General features: G+C 40.7%; 2 protein-coding genes across 2 annotated transcripts; both read right to left on the bottom strand.

Annotated features, from left to right (window-relative positions):
- Positions 1-951: 951 nt before the first annotated feature.
- On the bottom strand, positions 952-1,799 carry LOC124677964 (dirigent protein 5-like). Its single transcript, XM_047213897.1, has one exon. It carries the CDS (start codon positions 1,735-1,737, stop codon positions 1,129-1,131), a length of 609 nt encoding a protein of 202 aa, XP_047069853.1. The 5' UTR covers positions 1,738-1,799; the 3' UTR covers positions 952-1,128.
- Positions 1,800-3,892: 2,093 nt separating this feature from the next.
- Positions 3,893-16,707, bottom strand: LOC124677967 (SWI/SNF-related matrix-associated actin-dependent regulator of chromatin subfamily A-like protein 1). The gene is made up of 24 exons (XM_047213899.1): positions 16,420-16,707; positions 14,778-14,820; positions 14,604-14,695; positions 14,461-14,516; positions 14,265-14,340; positions 13,711-13,777; positions 13,326-13,392; positions 12,717-12,783; positions 12,186-12,269; positions 12,049-12,090; positions 9,312-9,467; positions 8,494-8,571; positions 8,042-8,110; positions 7,892-7,957; positions 7,682-7,810; positions 7,267-7,323; positions 6,680-6,769; positions 6,344-6,409; positions 5,818-5,886; positions 5,628-5,732; positions 4,699-4,824; positions 4,541-4,599; positions 4,417-4,453; positions 3,893-4,242 (listed from the first exon to the last, which is right to left on the bottom strand). Exons 1-24 carry the CDS (start codon positions 16,693-16,695, stop codon positions 4,096-4,098), a joined length of 2,124 nt encoding a protein of 707 aa, XP_047069855.1. The 5' UTR covers positions 16,696-16,707; the 3' UTR covers positions 3,893-4,095.
- Between the last annotated feature and the right edge of the window lie 1,057 nt (positions 16,708-17,764).

The raw sequence follows: 17,764 nt of genomic DNA, 5'->3' as shown, positions 1-17,764 counted from the left end.
TCTACTCCTATGACAGTCGTTGATAGGCTCTCTGCTCATGAGGGTGTTCTTCTTTCTGCGGATGAGGCGACCCGTTACCGCAGTGTTGTTGGGGGCCTGCAGTATCTCACACTCACTCGTCCTGATATCTCGTTTGCTGTCAATAAGGTCTGTCAATACCTCTCTACTCCTCGAGATACTCATTGGACAGCTGTCAAGCGCATTCTCAGATTTGTCAAGCATACTGTTTCACATGGCTTGACTCTTCATCGTACACCTCATACTCTTTTATCGGCCTTCTCTGATGTTGACTGGGCAGGAAGTGTTGATGATAGGCGATCCACCGGGGGATATGCCATCTTCTATGGTGGTAATTTGATCGCCTGGAATGCGCGCAAGCAAGCTACAGTGTCACGCTCAAGTGGCTAATGCAACGGCTGAGATTATTTGGGTGCAGTCTCTTCTCAAGGAATTGGGTGTTTCTCATGAGCGTATACCTATATTATGGTGTGATAATATTGGAGCTACATACTTATCTGCAAATCCAGTCTTTCATGCTCGCACCAAACATATTGAAGTTGATTTTCACTTTGTTAGAGAAAGGGTGGCTCAAAAACAACTTCAGATCAAGTTTATTTCCTCGAAGGATCAAATAGCTGACATATTTACAAAGCCTCTTTCTTTACCAGCGTTTGAGGCATGTAGACGCAATCTCAACCTGATGGAGCCCGATTGAGATTGAGGGAGGATGATAAACAATATACATGTATAGATTGTAACGTGTTGTATGCAAACTCTAGTTAGAATCCTACCCGGTAGCTAGCTAGATACACGGCATATTATGCCTTGTGCTGTACGAAAGCTGTATAGGTTGTAATCTATGAAGTCAATATATACGCAAGGATGACGCCGGTTAGTGCGTGCGATCCTATACCCAACATCTTTGTTTTGTGTTGCTTTTCACAGTGGACATGTTGCCACAGCAAAAATATGTAATTTATAAAAAGAAGCTATATATCACGCACATGACAATTTAACCGTGAAAGAACATGTATGGAATGGGAAGCCATCATTATTTTATTCACTCCCTAATTGGCACGCGCATCTTCTAGCACATATTAATTCCACCTTCAACGTCCGATGAGAGTTTCAGACGTAGCACTCGTAGAGCTTGATGTCCATCTGCAGGCGGAAGTAGTAGAAGCCCTCGATGACGTCGGTGCGGATGGTGGCGACGCCGCGCGCCATGAAGAAGTCGCCGGTGCCGCCGACGACGGAGAAGTCGCGCGTCTTCTCGTCCATGAGGTCGGCGCCCATGAGGTTGAGGGTGCCCTTAGACTCCGTGGAGTTGAACACGAGGGTGAAGGCGAACCACGCGCTGGTCGTCTGCTTCATGTTATAGAAGTAGAACCCTTGAGCGCGTGCCGCCGGCTCCTCCCCGGCCACGGGCAGCGCCTTGCCCTCCGTTACCGGGTCGTCGAACACCACCAGCATGCCGAAGTAGGTGCCGTTGGGGTTGATCACGGTGCTCAGCACCGTCGGTTTCGTTGCCGGCGCCGCCGTCGCGTTTGCTGAGTTGTTGACGCCGTTGTAGAGGATGTCGTGGTAGTAGAGCGTCATCTTCTTACACGGCTCGTCGGGGCTTCTGGAGACGTGCCGCCTCCGGCCGTCGGCGGCGGCGGCACCAGCCGCCAAGCCGAGCAGGAACATCGCGAGCATGATCTTGCTGGAGGATGCGGTGAGCGCGAGGCCTTGCATGTTGTTATCGAGTAGTGCAGCTCTGGATCTCAAGCTTAGCTGAAGAGCACTCCCAGGTGAGCTAGTTGATGTTCAGCTGTTGTGATGAGAGCTCGAATCTGCATGCTATTTATAGAGACGTGGAGCATACAATAATAATGGGATTGGTTCAGAGAAAGCACACCGTCGCCAGTCGAAGTAAGCTGCCGGGCATAGACATCGAGTGGAAAAAGTAACGACTATTTCTTCAGTTGATATCCGTTCGCCGTCCCAGCTGACTAATCTAGGACATGTGCAAAATGTTATGTCTTGGTGGTTGGTACCATGTCAGCGTCATCATGGGCGTGGACAACTGCTATGAACCAAATTTGCCATACCTTGGATGTGGAAAAACTTCCCCTGCAAGGCTGCAAGATCAATCGCGCATGTATGGCAATATGCGATTTTGCCTTTTCGCTGGTATAAATATTAACTAGCTTTACTAAACATTTCACCAAACAGAACTTTTACTACCCAATGTGCCCACAAAACTACAACACTACACTTTCAAGGCATAAGTTTTATGATATTTACTCCTCGACAAGTTCACTGTACCTAAACTCTACCGTGAGTTGCAAGACTGCATTCTGACAAAATTTGGCTTTCTGAAGCGTTTTAATTACCTTAGCAGAGAACCCAGATGCTACTTCAGAGAAACCAGATTCGAGCTCTCATCAAGCGTTCTGTATGTTTCCTCTTGTAAGAAACCCAGATGCATGTTGCATGGTTTCTCTTGTAACAAAATCGCGGCAACTCAAATTGTTGTGATGATTGACTGTAGAATATCAAGATTTTCACTACTACTTGAGTTATGTCTACTGTTGATATTCATCTGCTAACTAGGCCGGTATACAGATAAGATCAATCGTGCATGTATGGCAATATGCGATTTTGCCTTTTCGGCTTTTCGCTAGTATAAATATTAACTAACTTTAGGAAACATTTCACCAAACTGCACCTTTACCACGCAATATGCCCACAAAACTACAACACTACACTTTCAAAGCAATATTTTATGATATTTACTCGTCGACAAGCTCAACGTACCTAAACTCTACCGTGAGTTGCAAGACTAGCATTACAAAAAAAATTGGCTTTCTCAAGCAATTGATATTAATTGTTCCTGCAGTGAACCTAGATACTACTTCACAAAACCAACTGGCGTGACAGACTGTAATGCTGAAATGTTGTACGGTTGCCCTTTTAACAAACCCAGATGCATGGTTCAGGGTTTCTCTAGGAACAAAACTGCCACAGCTCAAATTGTTCTGGTGATTGATTGTAGGATATCAAGATGTTTACTACTACTTGAGTTACGTTTACTGTTCATATTCATGCGCTAACTAGGCCGGTACAAAGCTAGCTGCATAGCAGCTACTATGAAAAGGAAGCTGCTTGGTCCACGTATGGCCACCGGCCACAGCAGGCAGACAAATTTGCGGATTAGGGTTTAGGGTTTCCTGCTCTTCAGCATTGGTAGACGGACCGGACACACAATCAACCTGTCCGCCTGCATCGTGACTAATCCCAAATGTTGGCACCAAATTTAGCAAGGCAAACTCGGCAGTGAGACAAATATGCCGCCACACATACTTGATCTCCGGTTACATAGATACAAACATTCTCATTGCCATCTACTACTACCACTGTTCTAAAAATCGTCCGAGATGCCGATTTATCGTGAATCGGGTGGTAACCGATAAGATTTTAGCATATCGGCCAGTTTATCGCTCCACCGGTATTTCGGTCGATTTTCTGTATGAGCCGATATTTCACCCGATTTTTACTCTCATGGCCGATATTTCGACTGAGAAATTTCAATACATTTGGTATGGCAGTCGATATTTTCATCATATGGTTTTGTAGAATTGTGCATTAGCTCAAATTTTCCATTATTATTGATTCAAATGCAAGGAATCAAGGTAATACTTATGTGCAATGCTTAAATATTATTTTTTGCATAGCATATTATAGAAAATTTAGTGTCGAAAATTAGGATTTACAAAAAATAAGCCGATAAATGGCTGACCGATAAAATCGATTAATCAGCCAATAAGCGATTAATCTTCATTTTAAGGCCGACCGATAAGTTAAGATTAACGATTTCTTGAACATTGACTACTACCCACATAAGAAGTCTAACGTTCCCATATTCACGAATATTACAAGTTATAACATGACAGTACGCTGAGACAAAATACACTGCGGCCCAATCCTGGCCAGTGCTACCATACACGCTGACCCTATCACATTCGTTTACAGCAGCAGTACCCAGCAGGACCACTCCAGCAAAGAAACAAATAGAATCACGCCGTCGAACACACAGACAGCAACACATCATCAAAATCTGCGACTTTTTGGGCTGGGCTGGGTTTCTATAGAAGTGCTGCATCGCTTGAGGTAGGAGTCGAGCGTCTTCTGCTTCGAGGGGCTTGGTCTGGTCTCACTCTGGGAAACTGCCAGAGTTTTCTCCTCCCCGTCCAGCATCTGGTAACAACAAAAAAATGCCTAATCAGATCCGTTCATGGAAAATCAAACGTTGAACATGCAGAAACTTCAATGGAGATTATATGGCACAACACACGTAAGTTTTGAATTGGCTTGACTAGGGAATATGTGTAAATAAGGTGTAGAGACTATTTGCTGCTAAAAGAAGCGTACCTGCCCCAAATTCTCAAGTTTGCCTTGAACAACATCCCTACGAAGCAACAGGTGAAAATCACAATTCAGTGCATGAGCTGAAATACAACATTTACGTAGGGAAAACAAAGTCCAGGGCATGTACCATATAATATCATCTACCGTTTCATTTGCGAGAAGGTAATATATGTTCACCGAGGAAACCTGGAAATTGGAGAAGTAAGCAAAAGTACCAACTGCAGGCAAAAGTACCAACTGCAGCAAAGCCACACAGTAAGCTAGAACAAGGAACGCAATGCTCACCTGACCAATCCGGTGGGCACGATCTTCTGCTTGAATAATGTCACCTGGAGTCCATGACAGCTCCGCAAAGATCACTGTGCTTGCTGCTGTCAAAGTTAACCCGACACCTCCAGCTTTGATGGATAACTACAAGTGTTAGGTTATCATGAGGTTGGACAACATAACTTACTCTTCACGAAATTTGGTAACATGGTGTCTGTATGGTTGGAACATTGCCTAATGTGGTGACACCAAGTATTCTCAATGTGATAACATTAAGCCTTTGTGAGGGCATCTCCAATAGTATGATACAGTCGTTGGTAAAACTTGCCATGTATGATTTATGATGATGTGGCAGGGAATGAGGAGAGACAGCAAGCTTGTCTGTACATAAACCAAGAAGCCATGCACAAGCTCCAAGGTGAAAAGAGAGCAGATTTATCTATTCTCCCACCTCCTATTACATAACTTAAGATACACTATGGAGTACTCGGATGATGTATTGTTGGTACATGAAAAAAGAGGCAGATACTGTTACATTAACTTAACATCCAAATTGTTGGAAATGCGCTGATTGCTTGCACCCCTATCTAAGGAGACACATTTCTAGAGTGGCCTTTCCAAGTTGTATCATGGTACAAAGTCACTCTTCTCAAAAAATTGAAACTGGGCAGCAGTTTCAATCAAGCTACCAATCTTTGATTACGTTTGTGGGCAAATGCACAGTTTTCAAATATACCAATTACTAATGGGTTCAAAAACATAAATGTATCATGTGCACATGTTAATTTCAGTCAGATTATATGCAATGTACGTACCGTTTTCTATACAAAAAAATCATCAATGAAATTTTGGCTGCATGATGATGTCCGCTAAGTGGGATTTGGACAACATGCCGACTAGAATAATAAAAAACACAAAAAGCAAAAATTATAGGAATGAACACATACCACTGCTGCCTTGATGTCATCCTTGTTCTGGAAATCCGTAACTAAAATTTGCCTTGCAGCTACAGGTGTTTGACCATCGATTCTTATACAATTGACTTTCTTTTTCTGAAACATGGTAGTGCTTAGGTATACAGAAGCACATGGTATCATCATAAAAAAGTCAAATCAAAACACGCTCTTAGGCGCTTACTAAGAGATGTTGGTGAATAGCATCAATCATGGGTTGATGATGTGCAAATATTAAGAATTTGCAATCTGCCTGAAAAATATAGCCAATAGTTAACAATGATAGGATGTTAATTGCACGAAATAATAGACCAATGGAGCATTATTCAAAATGCAGAATACAGAGGACATTCAAATCCAGTTAACAGAAGGCCCATTCCTGACCGGGTTCTCGAAGGAAAATGAAACAGAGAGGTTTCAAAAATCAATCAAGAAGGCAACATATGGATACTTTCATACAGATGCAAGCACGTAACAATGTGATCCCATCAATGAACATGAAACACAACCAGAGTTATTTGGATCACGCATGGTTGATGGTTCAGTATAAATTGGTTGAAATCAGTGGAGGTGTCAACTTCAGCTAGGCAGCTATAATCCTCAACTGGCAATCCTGAAACTGGCAGTAACTAGCCAGTTCCTGACAGTTCTCATGTCTGATCCATAGTAGTAGAATAAGAGGAAAATTTACAAACAGCTCATGCAATTACCTCAATTATAGTGCCCAGGTAATCTAGCACTGCTGGAATTTTGGCCGCAGCTGAGTCATTGTAGATCTGCAGTTAGACATGACATATGAGTACTGCCATTAACAATAAAATAATTTTCAGAGAGTGCAAACACAAGCTTGTGATGGTAGATAATATAACAGGAATCGTGGCAATTTATTTGTTCTATTGAAAGTTTAAAACATGTAACTCCATAGTTTATCAGCAATTCCTTATGTCAAGAATGTATAAAGAGCATTGGATATAATGACATAAGATGAAAAGGAAAGGAAATATGCTCCAAGCATGAAGGCGCACTGTCATACATATTAAGATTACCTTGTTGATAATATTTTTTTGAGAAAATTTGAGAGAGTCCATCGTCTCCTGGGAATCACAAGACTTCATACTGATCTTCACAGCCTCCAACTACAAAAAGACAAACCACATCACAACCTCTAGTGCACAAGAGTATAACCTTCATTGTAGAACTGCTCTCGCAAATTGGCAATCAAACAAAGGACAAATGAATACATATTGTCCTTTTCTGTATTAACAAAAAGAAAGTTAACCATTTCAAACTCACCTATATGGTACCCCGCAAAAAAAAACTCGCCTATATGGTACAAAACGGAAAGAAGAGTACACCCATAATTACTTTGTTAACTAACCTTGAGAAGAACTAATATAGTAATACAGTGCTAGCTTTGAGAATTTGTGGTGTATATGAATAAAATAGCTCACTGGATGATCAAGGAATTAGGGAGGTTAAGCCATCTCAGCACGCCATGTTAAAAGGTCTTCATTAACCAATTATGAACAATCAAACATTGAGCTACCAAGAACTGATTCCAAAGTTCTCATCCACTATGAGGTATAGTTTGCAGAAGAAAAGACAGAAACACAACCAAAAAAAAATAGTGTACCTCGCGGAAAAGGGCACGGATCGGTTTTATCTCTTTCTCACTCAAATCCATAAAGACCTGGACAGATTCAGAAGATACAAACATTAGGTGCAGAACCTTAAGAATCATAACAGCATGATAAGAAGTTAAAAGATTTGTCAGACAGAAAATAAACAAAAGGCCATCAGATCTAACTCATAGAGTTTTCTCGAATTATGTATAAGATACATAAGTAAAGAAAACTTTGATTTTGAGCGACAAAACAATAGTCGACACAAGGCCCAGAAAGAATAGGACAAGGACTCAGCCAAAAGGTCATGCTAGTGCCTAGTGGTCAAAAGATTTGTGGAACTGTTAGGAGTCCAGATTCTATACATGAAACTATTTAGATGTCAGGACAAACAATTCAACTAAGTTGATACCCAAAGAGGATTACCTGTTGTCTACGTTTAACAGGCAACTCTGAAAGGACGTCTTTCTTCAACCTGCGGATCATGACAGTGGCTTTCATCAAGTTATGTAGCTCCTCGTGATTGCTAGCACCTTGATACACCCCAAAGAAACCCTGAGGAAGAATCACAGTAAATCAATCAATCATAATTGGTGGCATAAAGTCAGACAGCAAGTTAGTTAGGCTAGTACTTACACCTTGGCAATATCTACTGCCATATTCATTAACATTCTTGTACACATTAGGATACAATGCCTGGAGCTGCATGTGTACGAAAGTTAGTTGTTTCTCTACAACTAACTTCTGATTTTAAGTATGTCCAAACTAAATCTTGAGGATACGTACCTGAGTAAACAACTCAATAGGGCGAGATAAAGCAGGAGTCCCACTTAGCAAAATAACATATTCAGCTTTCTGTAATTATAATGTCAATTTTGTTAATACTGCCATGTCAATTAGATTGAAAATATTACTTGACCCTGAAATTAGCCAAGGGACTGTTCCTTTACTAAGTTTATTGATGGAATCAAGCTTAAGAAAACATAATGCATCACAAGGAACTAGTTAGATTAATTGGAAAACATTCTTCAAGGTCAGAGCGTGTGGAACTTTAGGAATGTTTGGAGATTTTTTCCACCAGAACAAAAATTATGATAAAGAAATAAGTATACCAAACTATAATTGATTGGGATAAAGTGATGCACAACATCAAAATCTACTGAACCGTAATAAACATGTGCACAACAAATTTATAATCCAAAAATAGAGAACACTTTTTCTAGTAAGAAACATCGAACCTGCAGAACAGGAAGTGAAGCAATGGTTCTCTTTGCTTGTGAATTCTTCATGAAATGTGATTCATCGGCTATAACTATCTGAATGAAAACCATTTGAAGTGAATAAAATGGAGTGTGACTAACAACATTCTCAATTCATTTCACTGTAGATAGGACACACGGTTATCACTAGTTTCTTCAGCACATGCAAAATGAGATAAAGATCAACACCAACAAATAAATGATAAAACTTACAATACAATGTAAAGGGTATTCAATTATGTCAGAATTTATCAAATCGTGGAGGTAAAATGAAACAGGTCAGTCTTTTTATTTGACTAAAATGAAACCCAGTTTCTTTAGTTGCCCATGGAAGAAATAACCAAACTAAACACATGGACAACAAAACAGAGCTGATCCCTTCCTTCTAAGGTTTATGTGGAACTCATTTGCCTCACTCCACAAAGTAAAACATCAACCCCAAAGTAGTTCTGATCCAATTAATTACATACATCTACTGATCCTGCCATGATGACAGTGTTATTAAGATGATAAATTTGCAGATGCCGAAAACCCGATAGTCCTATCCAGTGGTAAAATCAAGTTGACAAAAACTATAGTCAGCAAAGCTTCATGAAAGTAATCTTCAACCTACATGTACATCCCACGTCCCTCTACTAGTGCAAACACGTTTGAAGCATAGGAGAAACACATTACAACAACATCAAAGTCTTTTTTCCAAGCAAGTTGGCGTAGGCAGGAGGAACACACTATGTCAAACTTTAAATCACACACAGCCCATGATTGAAAATGAAGTAAGGGATTAAATGAATATATACCTTGAAATCCAAGTCCAGGAGTGTGCTTTGTATCTTGGGAACTACATCATAAGATATCACGTTGAACGCCCCATCCAAGCAAAAATCACCTTTGGTGTTTGAGTACACCAATCTGAATCCTGCCTTGTTTGATCCTCCAGTTTGTGGTAATACCACCTGAAAATACATTATGCCTATTCATCACTCGCAGTATTACACATGGATAAGATGAAATACATATAGATATATTTGACATGGTATCCGAGCAGTGAGGTCTTGGGTACAACTCCTGGCTTTCAAAATTTATTGAAAATTGTTGTTGCCCCTCTGTGTCCACGTATAGGCCTCTTAAGTCATACGTGAGATTGTTCTTCTTCTGTTCACGTGTTGACTTCCCCATGTCCACGTGAGAGGGGTGTCATAGCGTATGTAGATTGCCTAGCCCTTTCCACCAGTTCGGACTTTTGGTTGTGTTAGCTAGTGCATGAAACTTGACAGGTTCAAGATCCAGCTAGTGCAGTTTAAATAAAAAATATTGTAACCCACGATTGGGTCCATGTTTAGGCCCAAGGGAGCAACACGTGAGGGGGGAGTATTGAAGTTCAAGTGCATTGCCCACCTTAAACCATTAGTTTGAGTGTTTCAGAAGAACTGGTTGGTCTGTGAAACTTAATGTGTACCACCTATGAAGCACTCATACAGTACATGTTTCCCCAAGTATCCCATTTTTTCTGCTTTGAAAAAAAAGAAAACAAATGCTGTTAAGTGTGTGATATGGGAAGGATACGTAAGGGGCACAAGGCGAGGCAAGCAGGCAGCCCAGCAAGGCCCAAGCTCGATACTAACCCTAGACATGGGAGCAGTAGACCCAGGCACCACAATCTCTCCACGGGGACACAATGCTATAGTCCAGGCTCCAGGAACCATGCCACCGCCATCCATACTCACCGGTCACTGCTTCTGCCGCCTGTACTTACTGGTCGCCACCATCGCCATCTTCCTCCACACGCTGCTGCCTCCAGGATTCCTTCCACATGCCGTCGCCGACAAGATCCCCTCCACCTTCTCCCTCCATGCTGGCAGACACCTTCATCCTTAAACCCAGGAAGCATGTACTCCGGCTCTCTCTTCCCTTCTCTGTTTTTCTTCGTGTTTTGTTCTCCTTTTTCTTTGTTTGCTTGGCTGGCTAATAATCCACAATAGTAGCTAGGAGCTCTGCCTTTTTTAATCTAGTAGCCCTCCTTTAGTATGTATTTAATCTTTTATGTGTAGCTTGCTGCTCATCTTTAGAAGGTGTGTGGCTTGCCACTGAATAGAGACATAGAAGCAGAGAGTGATGCCTCTGAGTGGGCCCACTGGATAGACTTAATTTAGGATCAAGCATCGATGAAAAGGCGGTAGGGAGGCAACAAATGGGCAATACTTTGATCTCACATCTTAAAAATATTCTTCTGTGCTGATTACATTCTGTATTTTTCAATAAAATTCCCATAAGGCTGTTTCTGGCAAATATTTGTATCCCATGTCCCCGTGTTCATATCCCAGTATCAGTGCTTCTTATTGTACCACCATATGTTATACCAGAATTTGCAGAGATTGTAAAATATTAGACTACACATCGAAGGTACTATCATCCTGGATAACAAGTGAGGGTTAGGGGAGTGGATGTACAACCCAGCTGCCCAGGTCAAGTCTCGGCGGACATTATTCTTTCAAAATAAGTCACTGTAGGGCCTCCCCTATGACATTCCTATAAAAAAAATATCCTCGATCCTTGTAACCAATACTTTGAAAGAGATCTTTTCCAAAATTCTATATCTGATTCTACAGCCTACAGATATTCTCTGAATGTCATAGAACTACTACAAAAGTACATTATATTTCTAGCAAAGTGAAGTATAAAGAGTTTCTATGGTCAAGGAAATGGATAAGACAAAAAAAAGTTCTGTTCAGTTAGGAAATAATATGCAAGAAAACATGTTTGGGGTGTAAGAATCCCAAGAATTTCATACAAATGAAGGGTGGCTGATTACTGATTATGATTATGGTTGAAGATGATAAGGGAAAACAGGAGGGCCTAAACTGTCCAACATAGCAAAACAAAACAACAAATTGCAAGCTTATGTATCTGACCACATAAATCAAATCAATATAATGGGAGGCTAACATGCAAGCTGTGCAGCTTAATATCACATCCGGTAGAAATTAAGGAACAGATTTGCTAAAGAATTTGACAGAAATACAGCTCACAATTATTAGATCTGGGACGGGATATTTGTAACAACTAAAGAAAACTAGTGAAAACAATATAATACTCCTCCTGCCCAAAATATAAGGCATATTAGCTTTGACTTAAGTTAAACTCCTAGGAGGATGTAAACAAACTCCTATCTTTTCAATGAAATGAAATGCAAAGGTCCAGTAAACAAAATGATTTTTGGGGACTTCTCGAAGAAACTTACTTAAGTTTGACCAAGTTTATAAATAAATAAAAAAATCAACATCTACAATACCAAATCAATATCAGTAGATGCATCATGGAATATGTTCTTAGTGTATTTATTTGGTATTGAAGATGTTTGAATTTTTTTCTACAAACATAACAAGTTTGACTCTTTGCCTTATATTTGGAAGGGGGTACAAGTAATTCATGTAGATATATGATACTCTGAGCAGTTCACACTAAACAAGACAATTAATCCAAAGTAAAACAGCATTCATACTTGCTTTTTACATTAAGAAAACAAAGAGGACGTACCAAGATATCTTCTGTAGGGATGTTAAGCCAATGCTGAATCATCTGTTAGAATCGCAAAGTACCAAGTTCAGATCACACTTATGAACAAAAGAAACTATGGTTGAAATTAGAAGTTCTAAGAAGTAGGAACTGCTCACGGTAGCCCAATGCAATCGCAAGGAAGATGGGGAGATTACAAGAACTGGCCCAGCTTCATGAAGGCAAGAAGCAACAGCGATTGCCTGCATCGAGAAAATTATGTGCCAAAAGAATGCCTGAAAGAGTCACTACACAATAGTTCTTACTGAACTGAAAATCTCTCATTTTTATTGATGTCTCACGAGACAGTAACACAAACTAATGACACAACGTAACTGTTGTTCCAGATTAAATATTGATGAGTGTTAAACAGTCTTGAGTTCTAAAGGTAAAGTAGTCAAGCTTTTATTAATTGAAATTCTCTCAAGCTGCTCTTAGTAGGGACTATTGGCTAGTCCACCTGGAGTGAGAATTGGTACTGATCAACGTAACCAGTCTCATGCACATAACGTAACCACTAGTACCATGTCCTGATAGAAGAGAGCCCCAAATGTCGCATGATGAATCAACTTCAAGTTCAGTCTAATGTAGAAAGACTAAAATGCATGACAAAGTGATGAATGATCATGATCCAGAGATAATGTACGTACCTGTAATGTCTTCCCAAGACCCATTTCATCTGCTATCAGCACTCTGCCCCCATGCTGTAAAGCAAACCTACAACAAGAAAGACCAAGTAGAAATCTTAAATATGGTAAATAAGTAACACATTCGAAGTGCAAATATATACAGACCATGAAGTTACTATGGCTACATTAAACTTGTTCAGCTTCAGTGCCCAGAAGTATATGCATTATGCATAGGCTCCTAGTCCAGGGGTATTTGGTAGTACTACTATTTACAACTAATATGCTGAGTAGTTGCAGACCAGGGAGACAAGTTGCACTCCAAGTTACACCCTAATGACGTTACATCCAAAGTTGGAATGCGGAGCATAACTGTAGTTCGTAGGTGGGGTTGGCACGGTATCGTCATGGCTGTGACCAGGAATTTTGATGGCCATGCGTCACAAAAAACATAAAGAATGTGCACGTAGATAGGCTTAGTTTACGGTTTAGTCCTCATGAAGGGCTATGGCCTATGCATGCTCCGTTTAACAGGCTTCAGCATTACATAGCACAATACAACACGAGATATTTCCTACTGTTCTGCTCACAAGTAAAAATATATATTCATTGAATGTTGGATCACAATAATACCTGACTCCTTCACGTTGAAATGGCATAAGCTTCGACTCAACATCAGTTGGAATCCTATCATACAAACCTTCACCAAGAAAACAGAGGTTAGCATCTGGAGAAAGACTAAAGAAGTGCAACCGAAAGCCTACCAATGCACCAATGGCTAGGTTTGCACTTACTTTCATTTGCGGTAGTACCGTTAAAGAAATATTTCACTTTTCCATATTTATCATGAATCCAAGTGAATGAGCAGATACTAAAGAAGGCTAGATATTGATCGTACAACAAAGCCTAGAATAAAATGGATGAAAATTTTTGTCCCTTTCAAACGGCATCTCAGAAACAAGTGAATGAAAAAAAAATGTGTGTGGCGTTTCAGCATTGTTTTTGAAAAAATAGATACCTCGAAGATCTTTGGCAGCTAAAGCAGCAGCAAAAGCCCGTTGAACTAGTGGATCCAGTCTTTGAACCTGCTAGGAAAGTACATGGTATGGTTAGAATGGATAATTCAAGATGTCCGCACAGTTGGATCTTAAAAGGCTGTTCTTCACAGGACAGGCCCTGTAGGTAGGTCTTGCTTCAAGCCTTCAACCATATGGTCAATGGCACACAAAGGCTTATTTCCTTGGTACTTCTGTCAGTTGAGTTCCTTTGTTTCCAAAAACTGAAAATGCAAGCTTTACTTACTTCCTACTAACAACAAAAATACTGGACATGAATACCTACAAATCTTGACTTGATAAGCCATAACAGTTTTTCTTCAACAATCTTCGGAAATAATTCTTATAATTCAAGTTTAAACCAGAAAGGTAACTGTTGTAAGAGTGATGCAGTAGCTAAGTAGGAATAGTGCAGTTAAACCCATTATGCAAGAAGGCAATAAAAATATCATCAAAACGACATGGGGAAATATTACAAGAAACAACATTTCTTCAAAGTTCACATGTACAGAAGTACCTCAACAGCTAATCCAGGTACTTCACGAAGAACTTCCTCTGCTGTTGATAAAGATGTGGGAGGGAACATCCATACCCTAATGATTTGAAAATTTAAGTACAAGAGAATCAGGAATAAGTTGTGAGTTTCACAGAAGGCATCAAGCTTGGCTGTGCTATAAAAATATCTCGCAATGCTGCCAACAGAATTAACGAACCTTTCTTTCCCACTCCAGCTAGCTCTTGGGATCTTGCGAAATGCATCCACAAGTTTCTGAGAGAGAACAGACGTAGGTAAATATATGGTCACAATATAATTCAGTGGCAACTGATTAAAGATTTGGTATGGGAGGAAATGCACCTGGTTATAAGGGAACTTCGCTGCAATCATACCACTGGAATGTAGGAAAAGATGCACAGATATCTTAGACGAACTTCCCTGACTATTATTCACTTCAATGACAATTGGAAAAAAAAAATGAGATAGGGATAGTTCATGTTAGAAAAAACAGGAAGTGCCAAGAATGTCGTATACCTGCGGTTGATTGACTAAGGCGGGAAGGTGAAAGTGGTTCTACCTGACATTAGGGAATGGTGAGGAATAGTTAAAGAATTTCATTTATCTCCAAGCTGGATGCTTGTAATATAAAACGAAATAGACAAATCTCTATAGTAAGGCTGGTCCACAGGATGGGAAAATCAAAACAATCCATTCAGCAAACGGAACCATTGATAAACTACACCAAAAAACTTGTATGTAGCAAGCCACATTCACCAGCATTGCACGAAAAGCCATTGTGAGTGTTGTGTAGAGTTCAAAACAATATAGTTAAACTGGCATCGGGATTTATCTCATGTTTTGAAGCTATGTCTGCATCCTTGTTTCCTCGGGTCAGAAAACATCAGCTTGTTTTCAAATCTAAAATCTCTTGAGAACAAAATGGAGTGAAAAGGAGCTGGAAATAATAAGAGCGAGAAGAGCTCCAAGTTGCTCTTAACAACGGTTCAAACACAAGTAATTCCATTGGTATGACCAAAAACCAGCTCCCTTTAACCATATGGGCATTATTCAGGCAGTCCAACTGAACGGGGCCTACCGATTGCAGCTACGAGAAGTTCAGACGCAGAAAGTTGGGAGCCTTACAGTTTGGAGGCAATAACCGAACTCCCAAGTTGGAACCATAGTTGGGCTAGACGGTTCTTTATCAACAGACGGAACAAAATATCTTAAACATTTCAGGCTCAAAAATTTGATGACGCCAGGCTCAGCTCCTGAATTGCTGAAATTATGCTATGCACAACATGGTGAGCATATCTATGTCCAAATTCATCAATCTTCATACAGAAAGTCTGGTTTATCACAACTTAAACTATAAACAATGAGAGGAAAAATGACCTGGAAAGCATGAGAAAGTTGACAAATGCTTTAAGCTAAAAGTCATTCCATTTTTCACATGGAGCAGGGCAAAAAGATTTGAGCTCAAAGAAACCATTGTACAAATTATGCAATTCACGAAATGGCCAGCGTATAAGTCATTGTCCAAATTCACGAGTCATCATTCTTCAGACAGAAAACTCAGCCCCTATCATGAAACGGCGGGCGTATAAGAACTTTGAGCGTGTGACGGAGTTGACAAATTTAGAGCAGCCACTATCACATCTCAGACCATGTCAGCAATGCCACAAATCTTGGGCAAGACCACCTCAGCTTCTTGAAAATAAATCACTATAGGTAGCTAGGTAGAAGAAGGGAAGGGGTTTACTACCGTGATTCTGAATGCTAGTTTCCCCTATCTTTGGAGGGGAGTGCAAAGAATGATGAAAATTTAACCCGAAAAACATGAGCAATGCGACAAATTTACCACTGTACAGAAGCATTAGGCGAAACTCCCACCACCTTTCGTACCATATCAGCAATGCCACAAATCTTGGGCAAAACCACGCCGGTTCTTGAAAATAAATCGCTACATAGAGCTAGGTAAAAGAAACATGGGGATTTACCACGGTGGACAATACACGCACTCACGAAACGGCCCGGAATTCCGAACGCATTTGGCCGTCAGAGCAACCGATATTTCCAATTTCCCGTGTCGGCAGAGCCAAACCCCAGCTCACGACCAACAATAAACCCCCACAAAAAAAAACCGGGGCAGCAAAAGAGCGGAGAAAACCCTAACCTTGCCAAATCGAGACTCGAGGGAGATCCGGGAGGCGGGGTGGTCGTTCCTGAGGGGCGAAGAGGCCGTGGCCGCCGGCGAGACTGGGGCGCGGTGGGGGAGCGGGGAGGTAACAGGGGCGGTGGATGCGGCGGAGGAGGAGGCCTTGCGCTCGGCGAGCACGCGGTAGGCGTCCTGCTCGAGCTTGTCGAACTGCTCCTCGGTTAGGCCCCAGTCGTCGTCGTCGAGGCTGTCCCAGCCGCCGGCGCCGGCGCCAGCGCCGCCTCGGCTCGCCATTTTTACGCGGGCGTTTTGAGGGGGAATCTTGTTTGAGAAGGGAGAGAGGGGAATGGAGAAAAGGGGTGGGTGCTCAACGGCGGTGCTCTGGTTGTAATGTAATGAAAACAAGTAGTACTCAAGAACAGATTCTACATGCTCCCTATATTTTAAAATGCATCTTACACATGTTTTAAATTTCAAAAAAATTAAAATAAAAAATTCGCACGTACATTATCATGTGCTACGCGCTCACAAAGTCGTTTCATAAAAAATGAACTTATCATGTGACATGTGTAAAAAAGACAAAATTCAGTGCTTAAAACAATGCTTTTCACAAGATAATTCTCTTTTTTACATAGGTCACAAAAAATATTATTTTTTCGTGAAACTTGACGCACACACTATATTATGAAGATGTACATGTAGAATTTTTTGTCAAAAAATTTTCACACTTTGAAATATGTTTTGTTGGTAGAGGGAGCATACGCACCCGGAAGCCGAATTGAATTTCCGATTCTATAGAACAAAATCAAACCACTCACATAGTAAATTTGCTATGATTTTCAATCGTCAAAAAAACAAGATCATGATTCTTTGGAAACTATCTTAGTGGAGTGTCGATTTTGCTGAACTCTTGTGTTGTATAGTTTGAACCTACAAAAAACTCCGCAAGTAAGTAAACTCACGGAAATCCTCGTGTAAATGTATTATTCCCTCCATTTTAGAATAAGTGTTGCATCTTCTTAAAAAACATGTAGATACATATGTATCTATACAAAGCTACGACACTTATTTAAAACTGGTAGTACAAAACTACGTGTTTTGAATGTGAACCCAGAGGGTTAAATATATGGCAACTTTGGAGATGCTAGCACGTGTCGATTGATCAACATGCCCGATGATCTAGAAGTTTTGTGCAAGTTATATATGATGGTCCGAATGTTGAACTTTCTAACGAGTGCGCAATGCCGATGACCATTGACCAGATATCTAAGAGAGTTGTATGTGAGCATGATCATGATTCTTTGCCAAATCAGGACGGCATGGCACGGGCATTAGCAGAAGTGATTGTGTTGGTCCTCAACAT

This window comes from Lolium rigidum, chromosome 7 (genome assembly GCF_022539505.1).
Source record: "Lolium rigidum isolate FL_2022 chromosome 7, APGP_CSIRO_Lrig_0.1, whole genome shotgun sequence".
NCBI classification, from domain to species: Eukaryota; Viridiplantae; Streptophyta; class Magnoliopsida; order Poales; family Poaceae; genus Lolium; species Lolium rigidum.
This window is presented reverse-complemented; position numbering and strand designations above follow the sequence as displayed.

Coding starts and splice junctions, on each gene's coding strand:
- LOC124677964 (XM_047213897.1), bottom strand. CDS start 1,737: ATGCAAGGCCTCGCGCTCACCGCATCCTCCAGCAAGATCATGCTCGCG.
- LOC124677967 (XM_047213899.1), bottom strand. CDS start 16,695: ATGGCGAGCCGAGGCGGCGCTGGCGCCGGCGCCGGCGGCTGGGACAGC. Junction 13,778..14,264: donor TACCTGGATTAGCTGTTGAG/GTACTTCTGTAC, acceptor CTTTCCTAGCAG/GTTCAAAGACTGGATCCACT. Junction 6,410..6,679: donor AAAAAAATATTATCAACAAG/GTAATCTTAATA, acceptor GTCTAACTGCAG/ATCTACAATGACTCAGCTGC.